Below are 25890 nucleotides of genomic sequence, written 5' to 3' on the forward strand. Positions count from 1 at the left end.
GCACCACCATGACTCCAAGCGCCGACGATCCGATGAGTTCAGGCCTCAGAATTACCACCAGCAGGATTTCCGACGGATGTCTGATCACAGGCCACCCATGGGATACCATGGCCAAGGACCTTCGGACCACTACCGGTCCTTCCACGCAGACAAATCGGGAGATTACAAACAGCCTCTCCCTCCACCTCACCCCGCAGTGTCGGACCCTCGCTCACCCCCGTCTCAGAAATCTCCTCACGACTCCAAGTCGCCCCTCGATCACAGGTCACCTCTGGATAGGTCGTTAGAACAGAAAAACAATCCAGATTATAACTGGAATATTCGGAAAACATAAAGTGACCAAGGGGGGGAAGCGCACATCTTGAAATACTTGGTCTGATGCAACAGCCAGAAACTCTGAACATGCTGCTATCATCTTTGCTGGGTCAAGGAGGACTTTGGGGGAGCAGGTAGAAGACTCTCCCTCACTCTCAGTTCTGTTCTGGATTCCCATTTCTTTTCCGCCCTTTCTCCCATTGAACGTTGGAACCAGACTTACTGCCTCATTCTTTGCTTTGGTTTTGTTTCCTCCAGTCCAATGGGCGCAAGGGAATTTTCCCCAACCACAGTGTTTCCCCAAAACCAAGAAGGCAGATTGCTGCTGCTTAGGATTGTGCAGAAGGCCGTGTGCCTGTGCTGACTTGATGTTACATGACAGATGCTGCTTTGGGATTGGGGATAAACTGGTTGGGCTGGGCTTTGTGTGTAACCAGCATAGGCCACTGGGAAGACATATTCCAGGAGGGTCCCTCAGCAGCCAAGCTGTTGCTGTCACAGGGCTTGGTTGAAAGAGGGGCTCAATGTCACTTCAGAGTGACTCCAAAGGAGTAGGAGCCTTGCTGGTGACAATCCATCACTTTTCTGGCCACATTGTCATTTCTTATGTCTTTAACCATTTCAAGAAACTGCTCTGACTGCCATTGTGTCCCCTGCAGCAGACGTGGGGTGGGGGATCCAGGGCTGGAACTGTCAAGTCTTGACTCTGGGAGTCTTTGGGATATGTGAAGAAAGACAGACTTCCTTAGCAAAAGCTAAGCTCACTTATAATGACTAGGAAAGAAACTGGGGTGAGAGCAGTATTTACCAGTGGACAGGGCTCAGGAGTTGATAACAAAACTCCTCTTCTCTTCTGACATGGGCGGCTTGGATGTCCAGGAATTAACACAGATGCTGGCTGGGAGCTGCAAGGTACCAGGACAAAAGATGGCTCTAGGCATCCGGGGACCTTGAAGCTCCTAACCTCCCTGCCACTGAAGTACTCTGGTTTCTGGGCATTTCTCTCTGTGCTTCACAAAACAGTGATCACAAACCTGTAGTACAACTGAAAGGTAAAGGGTGGTAGAGCAGAGTTAAATGGGAATCCAGAGACTAATCTCTGTCCAGGGAATTGTCACCAGTCACCTTCCTGCCACCGTTCAGCAGTAGCTCCGAATTGCTGAGAGTAACAGCACTGCTACTGCTGTCTGTCTGAATTAGAAATGTACCTGGGAGCTTAGCACTTAAGTGAGCAGGGAGAAAATGAGAAATTCAGGACTAGGTACTTAAAAATCCCTGGAGCACGTCTTAGAAGCCCAGCATAGCAGAGGGAGAAGAGGGGTTTGCAGCCCAGCTTGGTGGGCTTCAGAGCAAACATTCCTCCAAGTGTTCGAGTCATTGCATATGATGCAGAACAGTGCCCGGCTGGTGGCATGGTGTGAGTGGTTACACACAGGTTGCTGGCCAGAAGTCGAGTGGGTGATTTCTTTTTAGGTTCGAGGCCTTGGGTAGTAGAGTCACGTCTCTGCAGACTACAAAGCTCTCCCAACAGCTGGGCTGCCCAGAGCACGGTGTCTGGGGATGCGTCATCTCCTGGAGCTCAGTGTTAAAGATCAGGCTGTTCCTGACCGCTCTTCTTGATGGGGGGCAGAAGTTGGGGATCCTGTTAAGATGCCAGTATATGACCCTAATAAGCTGTGATGTCCTTTCCCTGAAAGACTGAGGGGTGTTGAGGGCTGGCTTCCCCACTCCGACCAGTACTTTGGAAGGCGCACACAAATCGACACTAATCCCCTGCCTCTCCCCTCTGCCCGGAGCTGAAGGAGTTGGGTCCCTTGAAGTCACAGCGTGCACACCCTGCTCAGAGCCCGCTGCTGTGTCCCACTGCGCCTTCAGAAGAGCGCCCAGCACCACCGTGATGCTTTAGCAGGAGGCCACAACCCCGTGCTGCTGCGTGCTGGGCAAGCACCAGGCCTCTTGGGGCCAAGCTCAGCGTGGATATAGACATCAAGTCGTGGCTCTGGGATGCCAGAGTTTGTATTTTATTCTTCTTTTGCAAGACTTCACCAAACTCACCAAACTTCACCAAACTCACCAGAAGCAGTTTTGCTTCTGTAGAGGGGGAACCAGCATGGGCAGCGCTGCGCTGCCCCGAGTAAGTGTTATGCTTGTGCTCATCTGCGCAGGAGGCGAGGGCAAGTCTTCCACAGGGCCCCTGGGGCTGGCGGGGGGGAGGAGGTGTTGAGATAGCGTGTTAACGCCGCGTATTTCACTAAGCTGTGATTGCAGGCGCGCTTGCTGTGGTATTCAACAGAGGTCCTTTCTTTTCAGAGGTATTAGCTTTTAATGTGAAAATGGAAGAAACCTCAGAGGGGCGAAGAGAAATTGCTCTTTTCGTTCACAACGTGGTGCTATCATGATGGAAAGTTTGTGCCATACAAGTCGTAGCAAGAGGCAGTACTGGCCAGACCAGTGTTATGGTTGGTGCAGGAAAACTGAACCCCAGTGGGAGGCATTTTCTGTGTCCATACACGAGGAGTTCTGCTTGTCCTGTGTTGCAGGGGTGAGGTGGTTTGGGGTTTCCTTCTTGAAACCAGTGCAACAGCAAAAACTTTGTCTATATCCAGCAAAGAGTGGTCCCCACATTGGCCTGATACTGAACAGTCACCTAGTTTGGTTTGCTCACGGGGGTGGGTCTTCGCTGGGTTGGACTTTAATAAAGCTGGAGAACTCGATTTGGGGGAAAGTCCTCCCCAAGCACACGCACGCGTGCACACGCATTTTATGTCCCATCAGAATAGGGACCATAACCAGACATAGTCACTTGGGTGTGAATGGGATCGCAGGGGACAGGTCCACAGCCAAAAATGTTACTGCAGTGTCTGTGTCAGCATCTGGTACAGCTCTTCCTTCTGAGCCAGCTGCGGGGTTCCCTCTAGCCTCTTTGCAGGAGAAAGTAGCAAAATGCTGTAGGTTTTTTGTTTGTTTCTTTGTTTAAAATAATTTTTCAGCCTGACCCCTTTGGAAATGGTGTAAAGTTTTGAATTCAGATGATGGAAATCCTGCAGACCAAAACCTGCTGCAGACAGGCGATGCGGTGCCCAAGCAGGGTGGGTACTTAACAGCTCTTTGAAGCCCTTACGTGAACAGTTTAAGTGATCCACACACAAATACTATTCTGCTTTCACTCATTTCCTCCCGACCTCCACCTCCCCTCCGGGGAGAGAAGGACTCTTACTGTAAAAATGTGGACTTTTAAACCTGTTGACTAAAAAAACAGTAATTAATATTAATTTATATTTGTGAAAAAATGCCACTGTCCTAGTGATTTCTGATGTAAATATGTTGTTTATATAGTATGTATTAAATTTTCCTACATTGTAAAACTGCTGTACTTTTGATTCTTGTATATTAAAAAGTGTTCCTGAGATTTTCAGAACTGTGCCAGCGTGGTGTGTCTGGGGGTGTCCCACGGCCCATGGCTATGATGGGGTGGGTGCCAAAAACCGGGGTTGTCACAGGATCGCGGGGCCCTTTCCTGCAAGCCCTGGGCATGCCAGGATGGGTATTTTCACCGTGTAAAATAAGCATGTTCTTCTCAGCTGTTTTACATAATTTCGCAGTCTGCGGTGATAGAAGGCTGATCCAGACTTGGAACCACCTTCGGATGGGAATTTCCACCTGATCAGGAGAAATTGAGCATTTCCTCACTGATTTCCACCCCGGATGGTAGCGGTGTTTATCCAACCTCCAGCTCTTCTGGATCTCTGCGGGTGTGTGAGCTTCTTTTTGACCCTTTCTCGGGAGAATTCCCCCTTCCCTGTTCCCAGTGCATCGGTGGAGTTCTCCGTTCCCTCCCCAAGCCTCCTGGTCAGGATGCACCTCTCCCCAGGTGGGTTGCAGTGGCATCCCACAGGCTGCTTCGGTTTGTTTTTTTCCCCCTTCACCCATTCATTCTGAGCCCACACGTAACCTGGCCCCTGGCAAGGCACAGTGCAGGGATTGAAGCCATTTCTCCCAAGTTATAAGAGCTCATTGTAAAAAGGGCTTTTGCTTTTCACACCTGTAGCCACGACATCCAGCCCTCTCCAGCCTCTCTGCTGCTGAACCGAGCCAAGTTTTAGCCGAGAGTGAAATTTCACAGCTGAGTTATGTGCCCCTGAAAAATGGGTTTCCAAGTGGAAAGAGTGAGGGCTGTCAGCTGTGGCAGGGAGAGGGGGCTCGGTGTGGGGGGCTATGGGGAGCTGGTCCTGGTGTCCCTGCCTGGAGCACACCGGTGTGAGTGCACCCAAGACAGGGATCTTTTTAATTCAGCGTTGACTCATCTCTTACACAGGGGTGCCCATGGGAAAGGTGGAGAAGCACGGGCCTGGCAAGCCAGAGCAACAGGGCAGGTAAGGATATGGGCATGGGGGGCATGCGCGTAGCACTTGTATGCTGGGGACATCAGCACCATGCTGCAAACACTTAAATCCTGAGCACCTGTGCAAGCTGAAGGAGAAATGACCCCTTGGCATGATGCAACCCCCTGTGTCTCCCAGTCAGGCAGGTCTGATAATAGGATAACCTGAACTGGAAGGGACACCCACAAGGATCACCAAGTCCTGTGGTTAGTCCCACAGGAGCATCTCCTCCATGAGGACACAGACCTTGGCCATCCCACGGTGCTGGGCAGGACAGGGCCGGGGCTGGGCTGTGTCTGCATTATGCAGGCTAAAACTTGGTCTTTAGTCTCCTGCCAGCTCGCTTGGCTTTTCTCGTCAAGGGGGCCCATCGCCCAGGGTGGCCAGCGAAGCCATCGCACCGCTGTGGGAGCAGGACCCCCAGCCCTGCCTCATGGTGGCGGGGAGGCCGAGAAGGCCCCGGGTTCGCTTCACGCCATGCCAGAGCGGACCCTCTAGAGGGCAGCCGGTTCCCAGAGAAAAGCCGTATTTCGCCGAACAATATTTGTGCTTGCGGTTCATCGCAGCCACCTGCGTGCGAAGGGCTGCCAGGCCCGTGGGTGGCCGTGGTGGGCCTGCTCACCCCCAGCAGCGGGACGTGAAGCTCGGAGCAGCCCAGGCCCCTGTCTGAGGCCTGGGGATGGGCAGGCACAGCTGAAACGGGGCTTGACACCATGCCTGAGACAGCAGGCTGTGGGAATTGAGCAGCTTTTCCCCATGAGACGATGTGCTTTGGACGGGAGAAGAGTAGGATGGGACGGGCCTGGAGCTGAGCTGGCACGACCCTCCTCTAGGAATGGCCCCAGCCTCGCTTGGAGCATGAAGGAGCTGTACACAGGGGTTAGGGCCGTGTCCTCCCTGACTGCAGAGCATCAGCCTGCAAGCTTCACCTAGAGCTAGTATAAACCCTTGGCAGGGTCACTGCTGCCCCTGTGCGTGGTGTCACTGCATGGCCTGTGCCTCCTGCTGCTGCTCACCTCCTGGGGAAGCTTCAGTGCCACACGGGAGTAGAAAGGATGGGAGCATCCCGGCCACTCGGGGGGCACTGGCTCCTGGCATCGGCCCCTTGTCCCACCTGCTGAGCTCTTGGGAGCTGGTGCAAGTGGTGGCTGAGTGGGTGGGTTTGCCTCCCATGCCCTTTCCAACCCCCGCCAGCTGTTCAGGGCTCTGACAGAGGGCGAGGTTGGGTTTCTATCTCAGATCTCTGGTGCTGGATGTCTTTGTGTGAATTTACCCAAATAGCGAGTGTCTTCAGCCCGTGCCCATGTCCCACCCAGCTTTCGCAGCCTCCTGGCCCCTGCTGCTAGAGCAGGGAGCAGGTCAGTTTTTCAAGGAGGAAAATGAACCAAAGAAGTGCAGTTTTGGTTTCCCTCATCAGAGGGCACTAACAAACCCGACTGGCGCCAAGAGCGCTGCATGAGGGAGGGGCAGGGCCATGGCACCCTGCTTGGCTTGGCTCCTTTCATTGCCCAGAGAGGCAAGCTCAGATGGTTTATTAGCTATAGTTGTTCCACACCATCCCCTTTTCTCATTTGGCGGTAAATAAATAAAACCCCAGAGCAAAATTATGAGAATTTTTGGACAGAGATGAGCTGTCAAAGTGTCTTTGGACTAAAGCAAGCTGCTTCAGAGGGAATGCAGAAATAGGATAGCAACAGCGAGTGGTGAACAGCACCATACAACACACCGGGAACAAAACGAGACCCACTAATTTATTGTCAAAAAAACCTCAAACTTTACTTGCATTTCTCTCAATAAATAATTTACAGTATATACACGTGGTGACACTCCCGTGGGTCTGAACGCAGGGAGGAGGTGGGGGACATTCTCATAATGTCCTCCCTTTACCTATGTATTTCTTTTGTTTCCAAGTATCGGGTCTTTCTTGGCCACACTTCACCTTTAACCAGAACTGGGTCAAACACAACCAAAATAAAGTGCTTCACTGTTTGCTTCTAAAATAGGGATACCCCAACCACCCTAGGACAGCTGACCACCACTGGAGCACTCACCTGGCAGTGGGACTGAGCCACATGGTAATCAAATATAATTTCCTTGGCTTTAAATTACTCCTGAGCCACAGCAAATGTGTAAGAGTGTGATTGCTTTATAGGAAAGGAAGGTCTTATGGGAAGGATGGCCTTGTTGGCATGCTGTGGCTTGGCCAGCTGAGACCACTTTTGCAAAGCAGCATGTCTTCAGAGGGGATGCTTTGCACAGTCGCTGTTATCTATGGGGTAATATGGCAAGAAACAAATGTTTCCCCATAGCCAGTGAGAAATTTTGGCTTTCAAAACTTGGGCTTTGATTTTCTACAGACAAATATTTGGATCTTTCTTTAATATGGGAAACAAGAAGTCCAAATCAGCCTGGCTGAGCAATTAGTGCATTGGGAAGCCAAGCTGTCCCATGCCGCGGTCCAGTGGTTGGTCTCCTCAGTGCTGCCAAACTGTGATATCCTTATTTTAAAATCTGCCTAAACAGAATACCTGGGGCACCAGCAAACAAAGCAAGGAGCAAAGTAGTAAACACATATTTTTTTTGTTTGTTTTGTTTGTATGTTTGTTTCTTTTCTTTCCTTAAACACTTAAAAACCAATTACATCTCTTCATCTGTACAGTCACACGAGATCAATGCCAGGGCTCTATATATTAAAGAGACAATATAAATTACATCCATTGACACAATTTTGCATTTCTCTGCTGCTTTACAAATGGAGCTCTAGAGCTGTTAGGACACAATGAATAGTCACATTGAGTATTTACACCAGGCTGCCTCTTGGCACCAGTTCAGACTGCCAAATGTAGCCTATTCCCACCTCTTTTGGTGCTAGCTTGTCTTATCATGCCCAGAGACCTCCCTTGAGCAGGAGGTTCCCCCAAGGGTGACACATGTTTTGGGGTTGAGTTCTGGGAAAGTCCCCCTGAGGAAAGGAGGGGAAATCCATAAAGAGGTCTCCAAGATGCAGACCAAAGGTGGTCTCGCTGTTTGTTCAGTGAGCAATGAGGTGAACCACAGAGGAACACGGAGAGGAAGAGGTTGGGCAGCACAACATGGTAGGGAAGGGAGATTATCAATGATTTTGAGGCAGGGAACAGATATGTGGGGGTTGTCGGGGGGTGGGGGGGGGGGGGGCCTCTGCTGCATCCTATCTCCTGGCTGGATTTCTAACATTGCCCCATTCCAGAGTCAAGCCCAGAAGGGCTTAAGGTGCAACGGGTCTGCAATGGGGTTGCGAGTCACGGCCCCAGGATGAGGAGCAAAGCAGAGACCTAGCAGCAAACAAACAGAGAGGGACAGTCCTGCTCCAGGACCTGGCTGATCCGTGGGCAGGCAAGGGGTTGTGGGGCTTGAGGGGGTACAGAGGGGGTCTCCCACTGAGCAGCCTCCCCACTGCCAGTTTTAGGGGAGTAAGTGGCGCAAGGAGCTCGTCCGTCGCCAGGCAGAAGTTAAGAAATCACTTGAATACTGGCCAGGTTTCTCCTGTCGCAATCAAGAGTCCTCAGTGGGTCTGGGCAGAGACAAGGGAGCCAGAAATAGAACTATGGAGTGAATCAGCTGAAAGAAGTGGCTAAAATTGGAGATGCCCTTTGAACCACAGAGAACACAAGCCGAAGCTTGAGGAACATGTCCTCCTTCCACCCAGAAGGTGCCTCGTTCCTCTCTGTGGCCAGCCCCACTGTTTCAGCCCCTACCTGCTGCTTTGCATCGCCTCCTGCAGCGATGGGGCTGTGTGAATATGCACAGCCCAAAAAACGGAGCCCAGCCCCGTCATGCTCACGGCTCCCTAACACAAAGCCACGTTCACACATGCCAACATCACAGTCACCACGAGCATTCTCGGGACCATAGGGGTGCTGTGCAAGGTGGGGGACCCCCAGCACCCACACTACGGGGAGGAGGAGGATGAGGATGATGGGAGGTGAGGAAGGACCACTCGAGGTGCAGTCCAGCAAAATCTCCCAACTGGTCCTGGGAGCATCACGTTCCTCCAAGAACAAGAGCTGGGGAGGACCAGCTGCTGGAGAGAGGGGCTGAGATCTGAGGACGATCCTCTCGCTCCTCACCGGATCCCCTTTCCAACCTCTCCTCATCCGGCGCTGCTGTCTTGTCCCTCATCCCCTCCTGCTCCCCTTTCCCCACAGTGCGAGGGAGCAAACCTCTATAACAAACCCAGCCAACACTGACTCAAACACAGCAGTGCAACCCAGAGGGCAGGAGGGGCCCGGGGGAGCCCCGAGGGAGCCGCGTTGCCCGGGGCTAGGTCCCGTGTCCTTTCATAGAGGTGCAATTTGTCTTTGTTGGAGTGAAGCATCTTCACGTCCTCAAAGGCGTAATAAGCAGCCAGCATGAAGTTGACGTCCCCTGTGGTCAGGAGGTCGAAGACGCAGGACTGGAAGTAGAGGTCCTCTACGGGCAGCTTTTCCCTGCACTTGGCTGTGGCCGATTCGTACGTGAAAGCCTCGGGGGGGGCCTGCAGGCTGGGCCCCTTCCTGCGAGTGCGGCCCTCGGCGGCCTGAGCCGAGCGGAAGGTCTGGAAGTCAATCTGTTGGTTGAGCGGACAACCGCGGAGGCACAGGTAGAGGCCCTGACTGTCCCGGTCCTCCACGGCGTTGACCACCTCCTCTGGCATGCGCACGGCAAAGGTGAGGTAGCGGCCCACCTGCCTCACCACGATGGTGGTGCCGATGTACTTTGCCTGGATCTCGATGTGCTGCCCCGACACCTTCTCGGTGATCTTCAGGCTGTTGGCTCCGTGCTTGTCCCCACCGTTCTTAGAGCCATCAGCAAAGGCAGCGGGGAGCTCGTCCATCTCCGCCTGGTACACTTTCTGGTCCACGCACTCCTGGAAGCTCTTGAAAATGATGGTGAGCTGGCGGGGGGAGGAAAGGAGGAAAAAAAGGCAGAGGGTTACAACCAGTGCTGACCACTCAAAAGCATACAGACAACAGCAGGATCAATGTGGGCGGTGGAAGAGCTGTCTGCTCAACCCAGCTAGGAGCATGGCCTAGCTCATGGGTAAACACTTCTTCCTAAGAAGCTGCTCCAAATTTTATACACCCATACTGCTGGCTGCCCCAGCTCTTAGGCACTTAGACATGGTCATCCTGCTTCAAAGCTGAGGACACCATGCGTGGAGGCAAGACCCAGAGGCTGGACGTGATGTCCCACCTGGATCTGTGCTGTTATCAGCAGGCCCAACACAGCAGCTCCCATGCAGCTGGGGCTGGTTGGATTATCGCTAGTCGCAGGCTTGTGGTGGCATGCTGGTGCACGCAGCGCCGTCTTGCCTCCAGGGCCTGGCAGCCAGCAGAGGGGGACGAGCCCTGACTCCTGTAGGTGGTGGAGCTTCTCTGGCTCCCATGGTATTTACATCCCACAGGCCCAGCCTCCTCCCCTCCCTGGCTGTTTGTGAACCAACAGGGTCTTCTCCTCTGCCCCCCGGGCCATGTTGTGCTCCATCTCAACCACGCAGACCCACGTGCATTCAGGATGTTCAAGTGGGCAGGCTCTCCTGGAAGCGATGCAGGTGCAGACTGAGCCCAACATCCTCCCCACCATCAACCGGTTCAAACCTGGGTCCCTTGCTGAAGAAACCACCTCACAGCCCTTCCTCCTCCCTTGCCAACCTGGTGTCGGGGGGAAGGCCTGACACGGAGGAGGAAAAGCAGAGTTTGCACCTCTTTCCATGAGGGAGGAGTGGGAAGGGGGACACCCCCCATGAAGGAGCAGACTGAGACCCAGCTGCTGTGTGGGGAACGGGGCAGGGCCGGAGGAGAGGCAGCTCCTGCAGCCACGTGGCAGACAGGCCAAGGACAGGGTACAAAGGGGAAAATGGAGGCACCCCAAGGCCTGGGCTGAGCACGGTGGTGGCTCCAGAACTGCTCCCAACAGGAACCCAGAGGCCTGGCAATGTCTCTCTCTCCCAGCACTCCTCCACTGAGCACACAGACACTCCCAGCCCCACGGCAGCCCTGCTGTCCCCTCCTCAGCCATGTCCTGAGGCACCACCTTGCCCTGGCCTTCAGGTTGCACTACTCCTCCCAGAGACCTTCTCCAGTTTCGGCCCTGTATCTGCCTGAAGGAATAAGGGTAAGGTCAGAGACTCTCAAGCAGAAACACAAAGAGCCCCTTGGACCAAGAGGCTCCTGTCCTTTCCAGCAGCACATGGTCCTCTAGCAGCGACCCAGTAACGCTTCCCATAGCTCGTGCTGCAGATCTCATGACTAACCTCTCCTGACCACAAGCCTGTGAGGCAGAAAAAGGGCTCAATTAAAGTGGCGATCTTGGGTTCCAGCCTAGGAATCGTAGGTCCCTGTGTCCTTAAGGGACCGCCTCCCTCAAGTCAGACTTATTTGCAAGGCATTGGCAGGTTTTGAATGCACTTTGGTAGGTAAGGAGTTTAGAGCATCAGGTATATCTAAGGAAGTTTATTAGGGATATGTCAAAAGCAAAATGTCAGCTCCAGCTCAGGCTGAAATGGTCACGGCCAGAGCCGAGAAGCGGTGGCCCTGGGAACTGCATGGCCTGTCATGCTCATGCTACTCAGCTCTCTCCTAGCTCAGGGACCGGCAGGTCTCCCAGGCACTGTGGGACAGGACACCTTCCAAGAGCAAGACGCCTCCTCCTGAGCCTCCCATAGTTTGGCACAAGAAGTGGCTTCAGCTTTAGAGCACATGCACCACAGGGCAACGTGACAGCATGTCAGCTGCAGGTCTCTCTTGACCCCGAGGCTGTGTCACACAAGTCCTGCTGTGTCACAACAGCGTGTTTGCCCTTGGGTTTTCTCAGTATTCACTCTGTTCCTCTGGGATGTTTACTCAGGCTGTCACAGCACTGCCAGAGCAGACTGTACCCCGCAAAATGCCACGATCTGGCTGCAAACCAGAGAGACAATTACAAGCCTGGGCAGCGGGAAGGCAGCTGGAGGAGCTCAGCTCCCTGCTTGGATCTCAGATGTCCTCCGTAAGTGCTGCCATCATTCCTGGTCTGTCTGTGCACCTGGAGTTGCCCAGGTGGGAGCCCTCTTAATTTGCTACCCCCCTCTTTTGGCCATGATTGCCTTCTGAACTGCAGCATCTGAGCCTGATAACCATGATGGGGCTGGGCATGCCCAGGAAGAAACCGTGGGCATTTAAATACAAGTGGGGACAGATTTTATAGCCAAATGCTCATGTTCAGAGGGGCTTCCATCCACTCTCATCCTCCTCAGGGAGATGTGCAGATGGTGGAAGAGACTGACGGTGGAAAGAAGGGGCATGCAAAAGCACCCCCACCCCTGCTCACAAGGCTGTGCCCAAGGCTCACCTTGCTGGTGGCGGTGGCCGAGGAGCCAGGCAGCACCGGCGTGTTGGTGACCTGGACGTTCAGGTAGTTATTGTCTATGAGCGGCCAGGCCCCTTGCACCTTGCAGGTCTGGAAGGTGTCCGTGAAAGTCCTGAGGTGGGGGTCCCCGAAGAGCCCGCAGTGAGTATAGTTGGGGGTGGCCGAGTGCTTGTGAAAGCTCTTCTCGTAGTGGCAGATTTCGGGGCTGTCGGAGCGCTCCTGGCTGTCCCCGGGGGGCAATGTCCGGAGGCGGGGTTGGGACGTGGGGCCATCCTTGGAGCAGTTGTGCTGCACCATGAGATCGTCTATGCCATGCACGGCCGAGTGGTAGGCCAGGTCGCCCCTGCAGGTGCGGGCGGTGCGGCGGGTGCAGTGCGCGTAGGCGCGCAGCGCCGTGCAGAACTCGGGGGCCTCCTCTGCGCCCAGGTGGTGGGAGCCCGACGTGGCCGCCCAGAACTCAGAGTTGCACTTGAGGATCTTGCATGGAGACGTCACTGCGGGGAAGGGGGAAGCAGGGCGGGAGGAAAACACGAAGTGGTCAATGCTTGAGTTACCAACTCTATCCCCACCAAAAAGCTGGTGTCCCCCTCCCGCAGCCCGACCTCCTGACGTTGGCCGCACCGCATGATGCGACCTCGCTCACCAGATGTGACCCTCTCACATGACCCGGCTCTTACGCGAGGCTCTCAAAGCCAAGGAAACCAACAGGATCTGCCCCAATTTAAGGCAAGAAGGGAAAGAGCAACCAGCCTTTAGATGAATGCTCCTCGGGGGAAGACCAGGGTGGGGAAGAAAGGGATGTATTCATTAATGAGATAAGGCCAGGTCATTAATGTGGTGGGATATGGAATGGGGTTATTAATGTGGTGGGAGATGCAATGGCATTTTTTTATGCCTTTTTAGGGCTTGACATTGAAAACTGTGAATTACTGTGTGCTTAGCTTTATTTCCACCGTGGCAAATATCTGTGTGCCTTCCTATTTCTCCTCCGGGAGCTCGGGGAGACCCCTGGGAGCCCCTCTCCTGGAGTATCCCACACGACACCGCGCGCTGCACCCCGTGGGTGCTCGGGGAGCCCAGGGACGAGGCGGGAGGCTCGTTCCCTGCCATGGCCCGTGGGGAGAGAACAAGAGGCTGACGCAGAGGAGAAAAACCGGCACAGCAGGGTGCAGGGTGCCAGCCTCCCCGCTCGCCTGCCTGCCTTTCTCCAGATGGAGAAGCCGAAGGCAGCAGAGCTCTGCTGGGCTCAGTACTTGCTGGCAAGCCAGAGGAAAGCAAAGGAAATTTGGATCCTGAATTTTTATTTTTTTGCCTTTTTCCCTCCCCAGTGCCTATTCCCCAGGGCTGTGTGGCTTCCCTGGAGTAGAGTTGAAAGCAGCTGTGCAGAAGCACATGGCCTCCATTGAACGTCGCACAGACACTGCTCTCTGCCTGTGCCAATTTGGAGCCCTGCTGGGTGAACCCGGGCTCACACCACTTAAAATTCATGGTGTTTTCCTTCCTCTCCTCTTAACCAACCCCTTCAGAAGGCTTGGAGACTGGATGGGATCAGGCACAAAAGGCAGCGGAGCAACAAGAGAAAAAGCCCCACCATTTCCAGATGCTTTTGCGGTGCCTTGTGCAGGCATACACGTATATTCCTGTCTCGGCATTTGTTTAGAAGGAGGCTGGCAATGTATCTGTGCCAAAATAATTTCAGATTTCTTTAAAGAGAAAGTTACAGAACCCAGCATTGTTGCAGGGAAAACAGTGTTTTAGTCTCAAACATCGCAGTGCTGGAAACCTAAACATAGTTGGTGCTGGAAAATCAGGAGGGCAGACCAAGGCTGTAAAATGCTCAGCAGTCCAGCTTTAAGGAAGCCTGTCTCCTCTCTCCTTCCATGAAGAGTGAAGTGCAAATAGGAAATGGTGACAGGTTCCTCACAGTTTCAAAATACGTGCTTAATAAACGCAAATGCTAGCAACAGCTCTGAGAACCCAGGAGCTGTTTCATCTTGGCAGAGTCCAATTTAAACCTGCAAGAATTTAAACCTTTGCGTCCTGCTTTCACTTGCCATCAGCCGGAGGTGACCTGATAACAAGCCTTTGACCTCAGACAGGGGTCGGCATTTCTGCTAAGCCTTCTGCATTTATGGGCCGGATTTAGAAGAATTTATAATTTCATGTCCCTCCTTTCTGAGCCCTGAGCGTTTGGATTTCCACCAAGGACACTTTGCTTATCAGTGGGCCATCACTGCCAGCTGACTTGCAGTGCAGTGCATCGCTCGGTGTTTTTCCTGGATGAGAGATGGTTGGGAACGGCTTGTTACCCACAGACACAAAAGCCTGGATCCTCAGTGCTAAGCACCTTGGTTCCAAAGGATATACATCCGCACGTGGCTGCTATAGCTAGCACAGTGCCTAAATGCAGCAGGAGAAGGAAAGGAGGGTATTCAAGGCAGCTCTCTGAGGAACGGCAGCATTAATGCAGGTGATCTCACGCATGCCACAGTTTTGGTGAAGCCATTGGAGTGATGGCAACAAGTCAGTTTGCTGGCATGGGGAGTGCAAGCAGGATGGATGTGGGTTTACTGGGGTGTGAAATAAGGAAATCGCATCTCCGCTGAGAGACTCGCAGCACGGCTTTGCAGATCCTCCAGGACCCTCCAGGTGGAAGGTACAAGCTAAAGGAGCATGGAGAAGCACGACTCGTGCCACTACTGCCGGCTGCCCCATCTACCTGTGGCCAAGGAGCCTTGCTCTCCCAGCAGTTACACCTAATGCAATGCTTGGGGGTGCCCTGAGGCTCCACAAAACCCAACGCCCCTCCCCTGCAGACAGACGTGGCAGCAGCACGGCCCCAAGAGGAGCAGGAGGACGCGTCCCTGGACGGGCAGGACCACCAGCCCCTACTCTCAGCAAAGCACCAGGACACGCTGTGCAGGGCAGCCCGGAGCCAGCCCAGCCTGCGGGATGCTCCAGCCCTTCTGATGGGATTTGTAGCGGGAATAAAGCCACAGCCTGTTGCTCTTTAAGGGCACGCTTCATTTACTTGGATTGAGAGATGCAGCCGTGACCTGCGGCAGCCTACGCACAGAGCAGGCTGGCTGAGCTGCAGGGGAGGGAGGTTTTCCTCCTGTCTCCAAGTGATGATGACCTCCTGGTGGGACATCAAGCTACGTGTCTTTGCAAAACCACCACGGAGGAAGCTGGGGCTGTAGCAGGCAGTGAGCCCTTGGGCAGCCCCTGCTGCAAAACTGCCTCTGATACCCAGCGCCAAACACATCCCCACGCCAAGCATCCCACGCTGCCACACCACCAAGGGTCGCTCCTGACTTTATAAGGTCCTGATTTAAAAAAACAAAACAAAACAAAAAAAAAACAGGAGGGCAGGGAAGCCTCCCTCTTTCCTCCCTGGGCCTGAAGGGGGAGCGTTTTTCTTTAAGATGTTATCGCTCCGGTTTTGGCACCGGTCCCCTTTTTGCTGTTTCGCTCATGGCCCCATATAAGGCCAGATTTCCAAGCCAGGTGCCTTGGCGGCAGCGCGCAGGGGCGGTGTGCGAGCGGGGCCGTGCACGCCTGTGCTTTCCCATGGACGCTTCTCCCATCGCCCCGGTGGTTTGGCAAAGCCTTGGGGGGCTGCACAAGGGGCATCGCTCCCTCGTCTCGCCGGGGTGGGGTGGGAATGGGGACTGGGGGGCGGGTGGCCGGGGGTTTGCAGGCAGGGCTCAGCATGGCTTTGCTCCCGTCACCGGCTGGCATCACCGGCTGGCACGGCCTCGATCTTCCTGCGCCTGCCTGCTCGATGTGGCGATTGTGCGGCACCTCGGGCCCGCAGGCACCTGCGTGACTCAGCCCCGGGTTAAGCCACGTGGCTGCCACCAACGCCACCGTGCTGGAGACGCAGCAAAAAGCCACCACAGAGGAAAGCAAACGCGCCCTGCTCACCGCTCCCCGCCGTGCCTTGTCCCCTGGCAGCAGCTTTGGCACAGCCGCGCAGGCTCATTTGTACCCGGGCCAAGGAGCGATGTTTATTCAATTTCACGTAATCTATTTTCCATCTACTCACAATGGATCTGTTTTTCAACCACAGATGACTTAGCACGGAAACGAACCCCTCTCAACCAGGAACCCAGCGAGGCTCTGCAGGACCTGCGTGACGCTCTCGTGGCTGGGTGACACTGCCACCCCGGTCTGTGGCAAAGGGACCTTTGTCCCAGGGACCGAGCAGTGCCTCCGCCGCGTGGCTTCAACCCCTGGTAGCCCAGCCGCCTCCCCAGGCGGGGACTCAGTGCCACTCAAACAAGGGACAACATTTCCTTCAGTACCTGGAGGCTGGAAGTTTGGGAAGGTTTAGAGTTAGAAAAAAAGCATTGAATCGCCCGGCCCACGACAGTCGGCCTGCACGTAGCCCGGTGCCTGTGTTTGTTCAAGTGCACCTCCCCGAGGACTTCTGCAGCCCGAGGTGACCGCAGGCTGAAAAGCTGCCCCTGTTTCAGGAGTTTATCACCTCTACAAAACGCAGGTCTTGGTCCTAAGTGGATTTTATCTGACTTCATTGTAAGGACATAAAAAGAACCAGCAATTTTCTCCAAAGCAGTAAAAAGTCCGTTAGTATCCAGCGTGTTTCCCGCAAAGATATTTACACACTGCAATCAAGTCACTTGTCAATCCTCCAGATAAGCTAAACGGTTTGCACTTTTAAGTTCCCACTGGAAGGTGTTTGCCCAGCCCTACAATCAGCCTGCTGCCTCCCTTCCCCACGGCAGGAGGTTTCTCTGCAAAATTCACCGCCCCGACGGGCACTGCGGACGTGGGACGTGCACTCGCCCCTGCCTGGGCACACAAAAATCGCAGTTTTCTCTCTCCGCATCGCATAAAGCTCGCTTCCCTGCTCCAAGAAACCAGCCTTCAGGCAGCCCCAGCACGCGGCCACGTCTGGAGGTGCCGGTCAGAGCCACGCTGTGCTCCCCTACAGCACATCTCCGCTAGATTGCACGCTATTAAATTAAGCGTTCAGACCGACTACGCGCCCGCATCCAACTTTAACAGCCAAACTTTAACAGCCTTATAATTATCAGTGCCCCCTATTTTCCCTTCGGCTGGTGTCAGGTTACTGGGATTTCATTTACCCAAATCATGCTCGTTCAGAAAACCAGCACAAAACCAACAATTCGTCTCTTCCCCTGTAATTTCTCTAGCAATGAGAATTACTGGAAATTAGTTTCAGTAAGCAAAAGCCAATCCTTTTAAGACTCTTGGGTGCATGTTAACCAGACCTGTTAATTTTAAAGTGTTCACTGCTAAGAGATGTTGTTTAATATCCTCCTGGTTACTAACGGGCTGGAAAGTATTTCATCACCCACATGTGATGCAAATACATCATCCTGCGTTTTTCCAAATCCGTGGATTGAGGTGTAGATGTGCAAGCCTCACATATGCAGTAAAAGGTTTTTTTCGGAGAACACAGTAAAACGTAATTACCTTTGGCCTCACATCTGAGCACGTAGACTTAGGCTCCTAAACACATATTTATTTAAGTAATCTAAATAAACATATTTATGCTGACACCTCAATAGGAAAGGCATGATTCTCGGAGGTGTTAAATACCGGCGACTTCTACCAGCTCCAGCTCCTGGCCGGCCACCGCTCGCAAAAGAATGATGGGAAAAAGAGTTAAAAAACCACATTGCTCCTCAAAACGCTGCTGAGGGGACCTCTTCCTGCAAGATTTCGGGAGCCTGAAGTAAGACCCAAGGGGATGAGTGGCATCACCCTCGCATCCAGCCCCACGACCCGTCCCCAGCCTCGCTGGCCGTGCCGGGCTCTTCCAGCGACCTCCTTTGAACTGCTAATCAGACCCAATCTTGCCGAATAATAGCCTGGTTATTATTGCCTCGTTTGCATAACAAAGAGGCCCAATAAAACTGATTTGACTGTGCTCAGAGGGGGTGTGAAAGATCAGCCCTGAGAAAAGAGCTGCAGGAATGCAGCAAACTGCTCCAAAGCCTCAATCCAGGAAGAAAGACAATGCAATTTGCCATCAAGAAAAGCCCAATAGACCAATAAATTACCCATGTGCAAAGGGATCAGCTCAGGTTTCAGCTGCACTGGAGCGGGGGAGGAGGACCAGGAGGAGGGAGCTGCAGGAGAAAAAGAAACCTGCCTCTCTCCAAGGGCTGGAGCTGCCGCTTGGCAGGGCGTTGGGCATGGGGAGGTTGGCTCGGCGCGGGCACCTTCCACGCCAGGGCTTGTGCTCTGCGCGCCCGCTGCCCGCTGGCAGAGGCTGAGGATGTGCTAGGGGCAGGTGAAGGGCGTGCTCGGAGCTCCTCTGGGTGCATCTGAAGTGTCTCTTTTTCAGTCCAGTCCTTGTCTTGCTCAAGAAGATGCTGGGGAAAGGCCTCGCCAGGTAATGTCGAAAGGAGGACGCAGGAAGAGTTTCCTGGTCTCTGTCACTGCAGCACCTCCCTCGTGTCCTTGGTGCCGAGTTCATGGCCCCCCATCTCTCCTCTCCTGGCATCGCAGACACAGGGCAAACACGGGCAGGAAAACTGCAGAGTCAGTGCCTTCGCTGGCCACGGCACGAAGTGGTGGATGCTGACGAAGGAGCCCGTGACGCTCCTGTCACTTAGTCAGCTCTTTTGGCTCCCAGAGTCTTCTTACTGCAGACACGGCGTGCTTAGGGACAAATACATCTCCCCCCAGCCTGCTGGCCATGCTGGTGATGCCCGGCCAGCATTGCTCCTCCAGGCCCACCCCAGCATCCCCTCGCAGGGAAATGGGACCGCTGGCACCACTGGAGGGGGCAGCAGCCATGAGTCTTGGAGTTCACAGCCGGGGCCGTGGGCACCTGAAGGCGCTGTCCTGAGAGGTATCGGCAAATCTTGAGGAGTTCAGGAGGCACGATGGACTGGAAGGAAGAACAAGCATTTGCAGCAACAGAGTTGTGTGTTGGCTCATTTTACTCTTCAGCTTCACGGTGGGATTCAGGCTTCAGCAGTGCCCCTGGCACAGCTGTTGAAGAAGCACAGCCTGGTGTCGTGGTGGTGGCTTGGGAGGTTTTGCTCCACGGATGCAGACTGAGAGCTGGCGGATGGAGGAAGAGGAGGTAGGGAAGCGACCTTCTTTGAGTCTTCGTCTGCAGAAGGATGCCAATGAACACCACGGCTCACCACGGGATGGGAAGTGGGGCTCAGTTGTGCCAGGACTGCCCACCTGGGCCTTCCCTGGGAGGACCCAGCTGCTCTCCCAACACCAACCATTCCTGGGAGCGTGTAAACCTCCTCGGCAGTGCTCCATTTTACAGGTGAGGACACTGAGGCCGTGCAGGGATTCACTCAACACGAGCCCAGTGGGGAGCGAGGTGTTTTTCTCATCCCCTGCACGAAGCATCACCCTCAGCTTCCTCCTCCACCGCCACCTGTCCCCATCCTTCCAGAAAAGGGACATCGGTACCCAGACACTGCACAAGGCGCAGTGGCCACCTCCACCGGCCACCAGCCCCGCGGTGGGGCAGCCCTCCAGCATGGCTCCCACGGGGCTGGCGGCCCCACAGCCGGGGCTGGTTTGGGTTTCCAGCACCTTGCGCCGAAGCCGTTTTCCCGGGGTGCCTTTGAGAAGCGTTTGAAGGCACAGCTGCCACCCACCAGCGCCCGCGGGCCCCCCAGGTGTGGCAGCGGGTCCCTTGCCCTCCTCCTCCTCGCCCGGGCCACGGCAGGGCTGGCAGGGAAGCGCTTTATGCTTACAGGTGTGGATTCCCTCTAGGAATAATCATCCCCGCCGTGCTCTTGTGAAATTTCAACCCTTCAAACGCAGAGGTAAATGAGACACAAAATGAGGAGATGGAGAAAAGCCCGGAGCACATAAATCTGGATGAGGCAAATTTATACAATTAAACGCCTGCCAAAAAAATTGCGGCATCTCCGTCGGAGGCGTTGATTTGCGCGCAGGGCGTGGGGTGGCACGGCAGCTGTGACGGCCCCGCAAGTCTACCCAAAACCCAGGTGGGCACCCAAACAAACGCTGTGGCTATGCTTGGGATGCAAAGGGACCGAGCTGCCCATGTGGATCTTTTATGAGAAAAAGTAACTTGGAATAACTTTCGGCCTAATCCCTTCCCGTCCTGCTGCTCCCCGCTGCCCAGTCTCACCCTCCATCCCTGGGAGGCCGGAGATGTGCTCTCGCATCCCCGTGGGCTGCAAAGCCCAGCACCAGGATCTGTCCCTGCCACACGTCCTTTTCATCTCAGAAGGGGCTGGCTGGAGCATCACACAGCAAGAAAAAAGGTAGCTTGTCAGGAAACCAAACTGCCACAGGTCGCTGTTAGAGCTTTGGGGACCAAAGTCAACAGGTGTCCGGGAAGGAGACAAAACCCAGGGAGCAGAAAATACTTTGGGCTCGAGCAAAGCTTGCTCTCTGCCTGACCCACAAAATCCCCCTTATATTCAGGGCTAGCTCTGCTTGCTGGGAACTCAACATCCAAGCTCTCCTCGGTGCTCAAGAAGTGGAAAGGGGGCCTCAACGCCCCGCTGGCGGAGCACCCCGAAGGACTCGCTGTCCTCGCGCCTCCAGCAGCTCCGGGCCCTGCGCACCACGGCCGGGACATTGCACAGAGCTGCTCAGTCTGTGCCTGAGAGGGTGCGTGTGTGTAGGAGCCAGCTTGTTCTCCGCAGCGAGAGCCCTATGACTTCATCAAGGGGATGGCATCTGGTTTTGCAGTTGGACATAATTCAATTCTCCCCCTTGCTGCAGGAATTTCAGCTGGTGAAGCAGTGATTTACTCAGCCCGGCTGCACTTGAGTGCAAAGCAATCTCCAGGCTGCAATCGAACGCCCTGTTATTTCGAGAGCTCACGGACGAGGGAATAGATGTCTTGGTGGTGATGGGAGCTCTTTTAATCCGAGCAGTTGCCAAGTGCTGGTTGCAAAGCTTTTTAAAGGCATTTAGGGGCTCTCCCCTTGGAAGCGTGCTCCTGGTGCCACGCAGGGCCGTGCCCCCAACAGCTCCCTCCTGACCCGCAGCATGGGGACAGGATTTGCCAGGACAGCCAGGAAAAGGATGGGGCTCCCCTTCACCTGCCCCATCACAGCTGCATCTCCGAGCATCCTCCATCCTTCCCCATGTCCCTCTGGGTTTGCATCCACCCTGAGGCCACCGAGCCTCCTTCAAACCACCCGGGACCCCAATTGCTCTTTGGGTCCTGGGTTCCCACACTCCCCATTGCTGCCCCTCATTCCACATTTGGCACCTGCTGTGATGGGCAAAGCAAACCAAACCCAGCAGCACCCCACCACACCCATCCAACCGGGCCAAACACCCTCATTTTGGATTTATTTATTTTTTGCTCACCCCCAGGGAGCTGGGGGGGGCCCACAGCCCTACCACAGCCTTGGGTGGTTCATGAGCTGAGCCCGAGGGGAGCCCACAGAGCTCGTTGTCACTGTGGCCAGGCTCTCTGGGGACAGCAGGTTGGTGCAGAGCCCCAGCGAAGCCCGGGGTCAGGAAGTTTTTAGGGCTGCACAGCTCTGCAAGCGCTTTCACGCGCACACTCATCTCGGCGCAGCTGCTTAGGCCGCAAAGAAGGAGAAACCTTGGCTGCTGCCACTGTAAACCCGAAGTCACGCCTGATATCTCCCCGTTCCCAGCAAGCAAGGGCCTGGGATCTCAGGAAAGCGATTTCTGGGGACAAAAAGCAAGGCGTCCACCCCATCCGTGTTAAAAGCCCAGCGCCTCCACTCAGCCCCACGCCGAGCCTGGCTGGCAGTCGCAGAGGACTCCCTGTTCCAAGTACGAGAGCAGCGAGCAGCAAAACAGGGAAGCCAAAATATTTCCAGGTTTACGTTTGAATCCCTCCCTCCTTTCCCTGCCCTGACAACGTCCCACACAGGCGCCATCCTCCTGGCCCCGTTGGAGGGGAGCTGCTCTCAGCCGCCTCCGAGCCCCCCTCCTCGATTTCGGCTTAACGCTGCGATCCCATCCCTCCCTGCCGCCGAGACAAAAGGCGTTTATAACCCATCCTGCACACCTCCAGTAGGGCCGGGTCCTTACTGGGAATCGGCCACCTGGCCTGGATGGACCAAGGGCAGAAAATCCCAGGTTTTCTGGTGGCAGCGGCGTATTGCAGGCAAATCAGCCGAGGAGAGCCACAACCCGGGAAAGCTGAAGCGAGCCAGAGGACGAGGGGGAGAGCAAAGCCTGAAGCCGGGTTTTCAGAAGGGCTATTTCAAAAGGGTACAAAAGGATTTGCAAGAAAACTTGGTGCAGCCCCAGCTGAGAGGCACTGGCAGTGGGTAGCCAACCACCCTGGGACACCCCCAGGTGCCCACCGCTCGCCCCGACCCCAGGGGTGCAGCACCCAAGGGTGCTCGGCGCCAAGACCGGGGCCAAGCTGTTGGTGTGAAAGCAGCACAAGCGGGAATACGGCCCGGGCTGTGCGCGTGGGGGGGGGGTTAAGCAAATAAATAAATAGGGCAGGACTCGGCGAGGCACTGATCCGACACGCCGGGCCCCGCGTGGGCTGCCTCAAGCAGCCCCCGTCAGCTTGGGGTTGGAGGGGCCACAAAGCTTCACTGGGGCCACGCCGCCTCTTTGGGGTGCTGCTGAAACCCTGCAAACTCCCACATTGGGGCAAAAAAAAAAAAAAAAAAAAGGGGTGAAGGAAGCTTCAGGGAAGCATCCCCCTTTCCCTATCTTCCCAGCCCCAAAACTGGCAGCGAGCCCCCCAGCAGCGCGCACGGGCAGCCCCGGCTCCGTCTGCGCCCCGCTCCCGCCGGCTCCGGATCGCCCCGTTTTGCCAGTTCTTTGCACCTTATTTGACTGCTGAAGGGAGAATCAAACAAAGCAGGCAGCCAGATCGCCTATCAAGTTCTTTCTTGCACCGTAAATCTCCCAGCCCCAACCGCTCGGGAAAGGGCATTATGGGTGCACTAAGAGGGTTTTTTCCCCCAAAAACTGGGGTTTCAGCAGGGTCGGGGCCGGGAGCAGCTCCGCGCTAAGCACAGCACGGGCCGGGTTTGCTTTCCTGCATCTGGGCTACGAGGGAGAAGGGGGAGGAAGGGCGTAGAGCAGCTCTTTATTTATTTGCTGCATGTGTGTGCAAGACTGCTGCACCTACGGTTATGCAAAAGAAAGGCAGGGGCGAGTTAAAAATGTAAAAAGGGAAAGTTTGGCTAAAACGAGAAGATAAACAAACCGGGAGGGTGAAGCGCCAGGGTTTTTCTTTCTCCCTCCTGCTTTCGCTCGGGTCTTTTTTCCCCCCTTCTTTGCAGATGAAAAAAAAAAAAAAAAAGGAAAAAAAAAAAAAAAGGAGGTAAAGAAACTGGAGAGTTTGGGAAGGAACAAATCCGCCTCTGTGGACTCGGCTTCCCCTCCCCCAACAAAAACAAGCACTCAGGGCTTGAAGGAATTTGCAGGCAGAGATCTGCCAAAAACATTGTGAAAAACTATGGGGGATTCATTGGAAACAGATGGCGTTTTCAGCTGTAATTCTGAAATTCTCTCCTTTTCTGACACAATGCAAACAACCGGGGGATGCGGGCCGGGGGCCGAGCGAGAGACGCAAGGCGCGGGCTGGGGGGGGGTGCCCTTGGGTGCCCCCCAGCCATTTGCTTGCACCCCCCTCGGCCAGGGCAAGGGAGGGGGGATTTTTAATTATATTTTTTTCCCAGCCAAAACACGGTGCGAAGCCTGCAAAACCCAAGAGAGGCCGGGGAAGGAGCCTGGGGGGGGCCACACCGCGCTGCGCGCCCCCCGCGCATCCTTCGCCGCCCGGCCCCAGGTGCGCAGCGCGGCCCCACGGGGGGGGTCTCCGGGCTGTGCCCCCCCCTCCTCCGGGCCCGATCCTGCCCCAGACCCCCGAAGCAGCGCCCCCCTTTTCCTCCCCAACCCCTCTCTGCTTTGCCCCTTTCAGAGCGCAAAGCGGGGGGGCTCCGCTCCGAGCCCCCGGCGGTGCGCGCACGGGCACAGATCTGGCACCGGGGGCGTTCATCTGCCCCCCCCAACCCCCAAATTTCATCGCCCCCCCGGGATGGGCACGGCGGAACCTGCCTGGCGGCTGCTGTCACCTCCAGCCCCTCGGCTGGGGCTTTTTTTCCCCCTTTTTCTTTCTTTCTTTTTTTTTTTTTTTCCCTTTTTCCTTTTTTTCCCCTTTTTCTTTTTTCCTTTTTCTTCCTGTTTCTCTTTTTCTCTTTCCTTTTTTTTTTTTTTTTAAATTTTATTTTTTCTTTTTCCGACCGTCTCCTTTCCCGTGAGAGGAGGCAGCGGGGAGACAAAGAAGGTGAGGGCAGGGAGCAGCAGCCTCCGCCAAGGCTTGGGGAGGAGGCAGGGGGAGCACCAAAATCCGAGCCCCCCCCCCCTCTCTCCCGGCTTATTTTCAACATGTGGCAAACTGCTGCAAAGAGAGGGAGGGAGAAAAGAGGCCCACGGGCAGGGGAACTGAGCCGGAGGTCCGAGGGCTGCGAGAAATACGGGGAAATAATCTTGAAAACGAGGCTGTTCCTTACCTGAAGGGAAGATGCAGAGAAAGACAGGGAGGATTTGGAAAAGTCCCAGGGCTGTGGATCCTGCCCCTCTCCCCATACCCATCCATCCAGCTCGAGCTTTAACCACTATCCTCTCCCTGGAAGAAGAGTTTAAAAAAAAAAAGAGAAAAAGAAAAAAAAAAAAAAAAAAGAAGGGAAGAGAGGAAAAGAAAAAAAAAAGGGGGGGGGAGGAAATAAATCAGCCGAAAGAAAGGAACGGGGAAGAAAAAAAAAAAAAAATCAAAAGCCCCACATGGCTCCGCGGAGCGATGCAGGGACGGGCGGCCCCAGCTCCGGCGGCCTCTGCACTGCGAGATTCCCCAGCCTTTTCCTCCTCCTCCTCCTCCTCCTCCTCCTCCTCCTCCTCCTCCTCCTGCCGTCCCCTCCCCGAGCCTCCAGCAGCCCCGCCGCCTGCCAATGCGCGCCGCCGGCCGCGGGGAAGGGGCGGGCTCCGCGCCGCGGCCATGGGAGGCAGCGCGGGGAGGGAGGCCGGGAGGGGAGGAGGCCCGGGAGACCCTCCCCCCCCCACCCCGGGGAGAGCCGTTTTGGGGAGAACCCCCCCCACCCCCCCAGTGCCCGTGGGAGTACTTTTTTTTTTTTTTTTTTTTTTCCCCTTAAGTGGCCGTTGGCTCTGCGGCGTGGGGCGGGGAGGGAAACTGAGGCAGGGAGAGGGCAGGGGGCTGGTGCGAGGCTGGGGTGGGGAAGGTGAGGCCGTGTCCTCGCCCCTGGCACACGCAGCCCCTCCGTGCCGCCCTGCACGGTGGGTGCGAGCGTTTCGCGACCCTTCCAGCTGATTTAAAACCCCAGATGGGTCAGAAACAGCAAATCTGGGAGCCCTGCGGGAGGACGGCTGGTGGGATCCCCCCGTCCAGCCGCCAGCCTGCCGCTGGCCGATGCAGAGGGTCACGCAGAGCTGTGCCCTGGGTGTGCAGCCCGCCCTTTTGCTGTTGGGGGGACAAATCCCGCCGGCTGCACCCGTACGGTGGTCCCGGGGGTCTCGCCGTGGCAGTGGGGGGCAGGTGGCAGTGCCAGGAGCCCCCTCCTTGCTCCCCAGCCACATGGATGGAGCGGCAGCTGGGAACACAGGGGTGTTTGCCTGCCGGGCTGCAAAATCCTGCCCTCTTCCACCCCCTGCGATGCCGCAGCGGGACGAGGCGAGCAGGTCGGACCTGCAGCCATCCCTGGGCTCTGATCCACCCAGCAAAAGGCGAAGGCAGGAGGGAAGCACCCCCCGAGCAGCCCACTTGGGTCTGCTTAAAATTCCCCTTGAAGGATGCTTTAGCCGCAGCGAGCTAAGACAACTTCACTTCTGAACGAGAGTGCCCACGGGT

The 25890-nt window shown here is 55.3% G+C and overlaps 2 protein-coding genes across 3 annotated transcripts in view; one reads left to right on the forward strand and one right to left on the reverse strand.

Annotated features, from left to right (window-relative positions):
- Nucleotides 1–3731, forward strand: part of CHD2 (chromodomain helicase DNA binding protein 2) — a 55702-nt gene extending 51971 nt beyond the window's left edge. The window contains exon 39 of one of the 2 annotated variants that reach the window (XM_035554860.2): nt 1–3725. In XM_035554860.2, the coding sequence (XP_035410753.1) occupies nt 1–334 (334 nt within the window). In that variant the 3' untranslated portion in view covers nt 335–3725. The other variant, XM_035554859.2, reaches the window with a different exon arrangement.
- Nucleotides 3732–6429: 2698 nt separating this feature from the next.
- Nucleotides 6430–24878, reverse strand: RGMA (repulsive guidance molecule BMP co-receptor a). Its single transcript, XM_035554854.2, has 3 exons — nt 24542–24878; nt 12045–12556; nt 6430–9609 (listed from the first exon to the last, which is right to left on the reverse strand). The coding sequence occupies exons 1-3, from the start codon at nt 24621–24623 to the stop codon at nt 8899–8901; spliced, it is 1305 nt and encodes a 434-aa protein (XP_035410747.1). The 5' UTR covers nt 24624–24878; the 3' UTR covers nt 6430–8898.
- Between the last annotated feature and the right edge of the window lie 1012 nt (nt 24879–25890).

Source organism: Cygnus atratus, chromosome 11 (genome assembly GCF_013377495.2).
Source record: "Cygnus atratus isolate AKBS03 ecotype Queensland, Australia chromosome 11, CAtr_DNAZoo_HiC_assembly, whole genome shotgun sequence".
In the NCBI taxonomy this organism is placed as follows: Eukaryota; Metazoa; Chordata; class Aves; order Anseriformes; family Anatidae; genus Cygnus; species Cygnus atratus.

What these genes read in the sequence shown, in the direction of transcription:
- RGMA (XM_035554854.2), bottom strand. Translation starts at nt 24,623, where the DNA reads ATGGGTATGGGGAGAGGGGCAGGATCCACAGCCCTGGGACTTTTCCAA. An exon ending in TCTCTGCATCTTCCCTTCAG is followed by an intron (nt 12,557 to 24,541) that starts GTAAGGAACAGC and finishes CCTTCCCCGCAG; the next exon opens with TGACGTCTCCATGCAAGATC. An exon ending in CGGCCACCGCCACCAGCAAG is followed by an intron (nt 9,610 to 12,044) that starts GTGAGCCTTGGG and finishes TCCCCCCGCCAG; the next exon opens with CTCACCATCATTTTCAAGAG.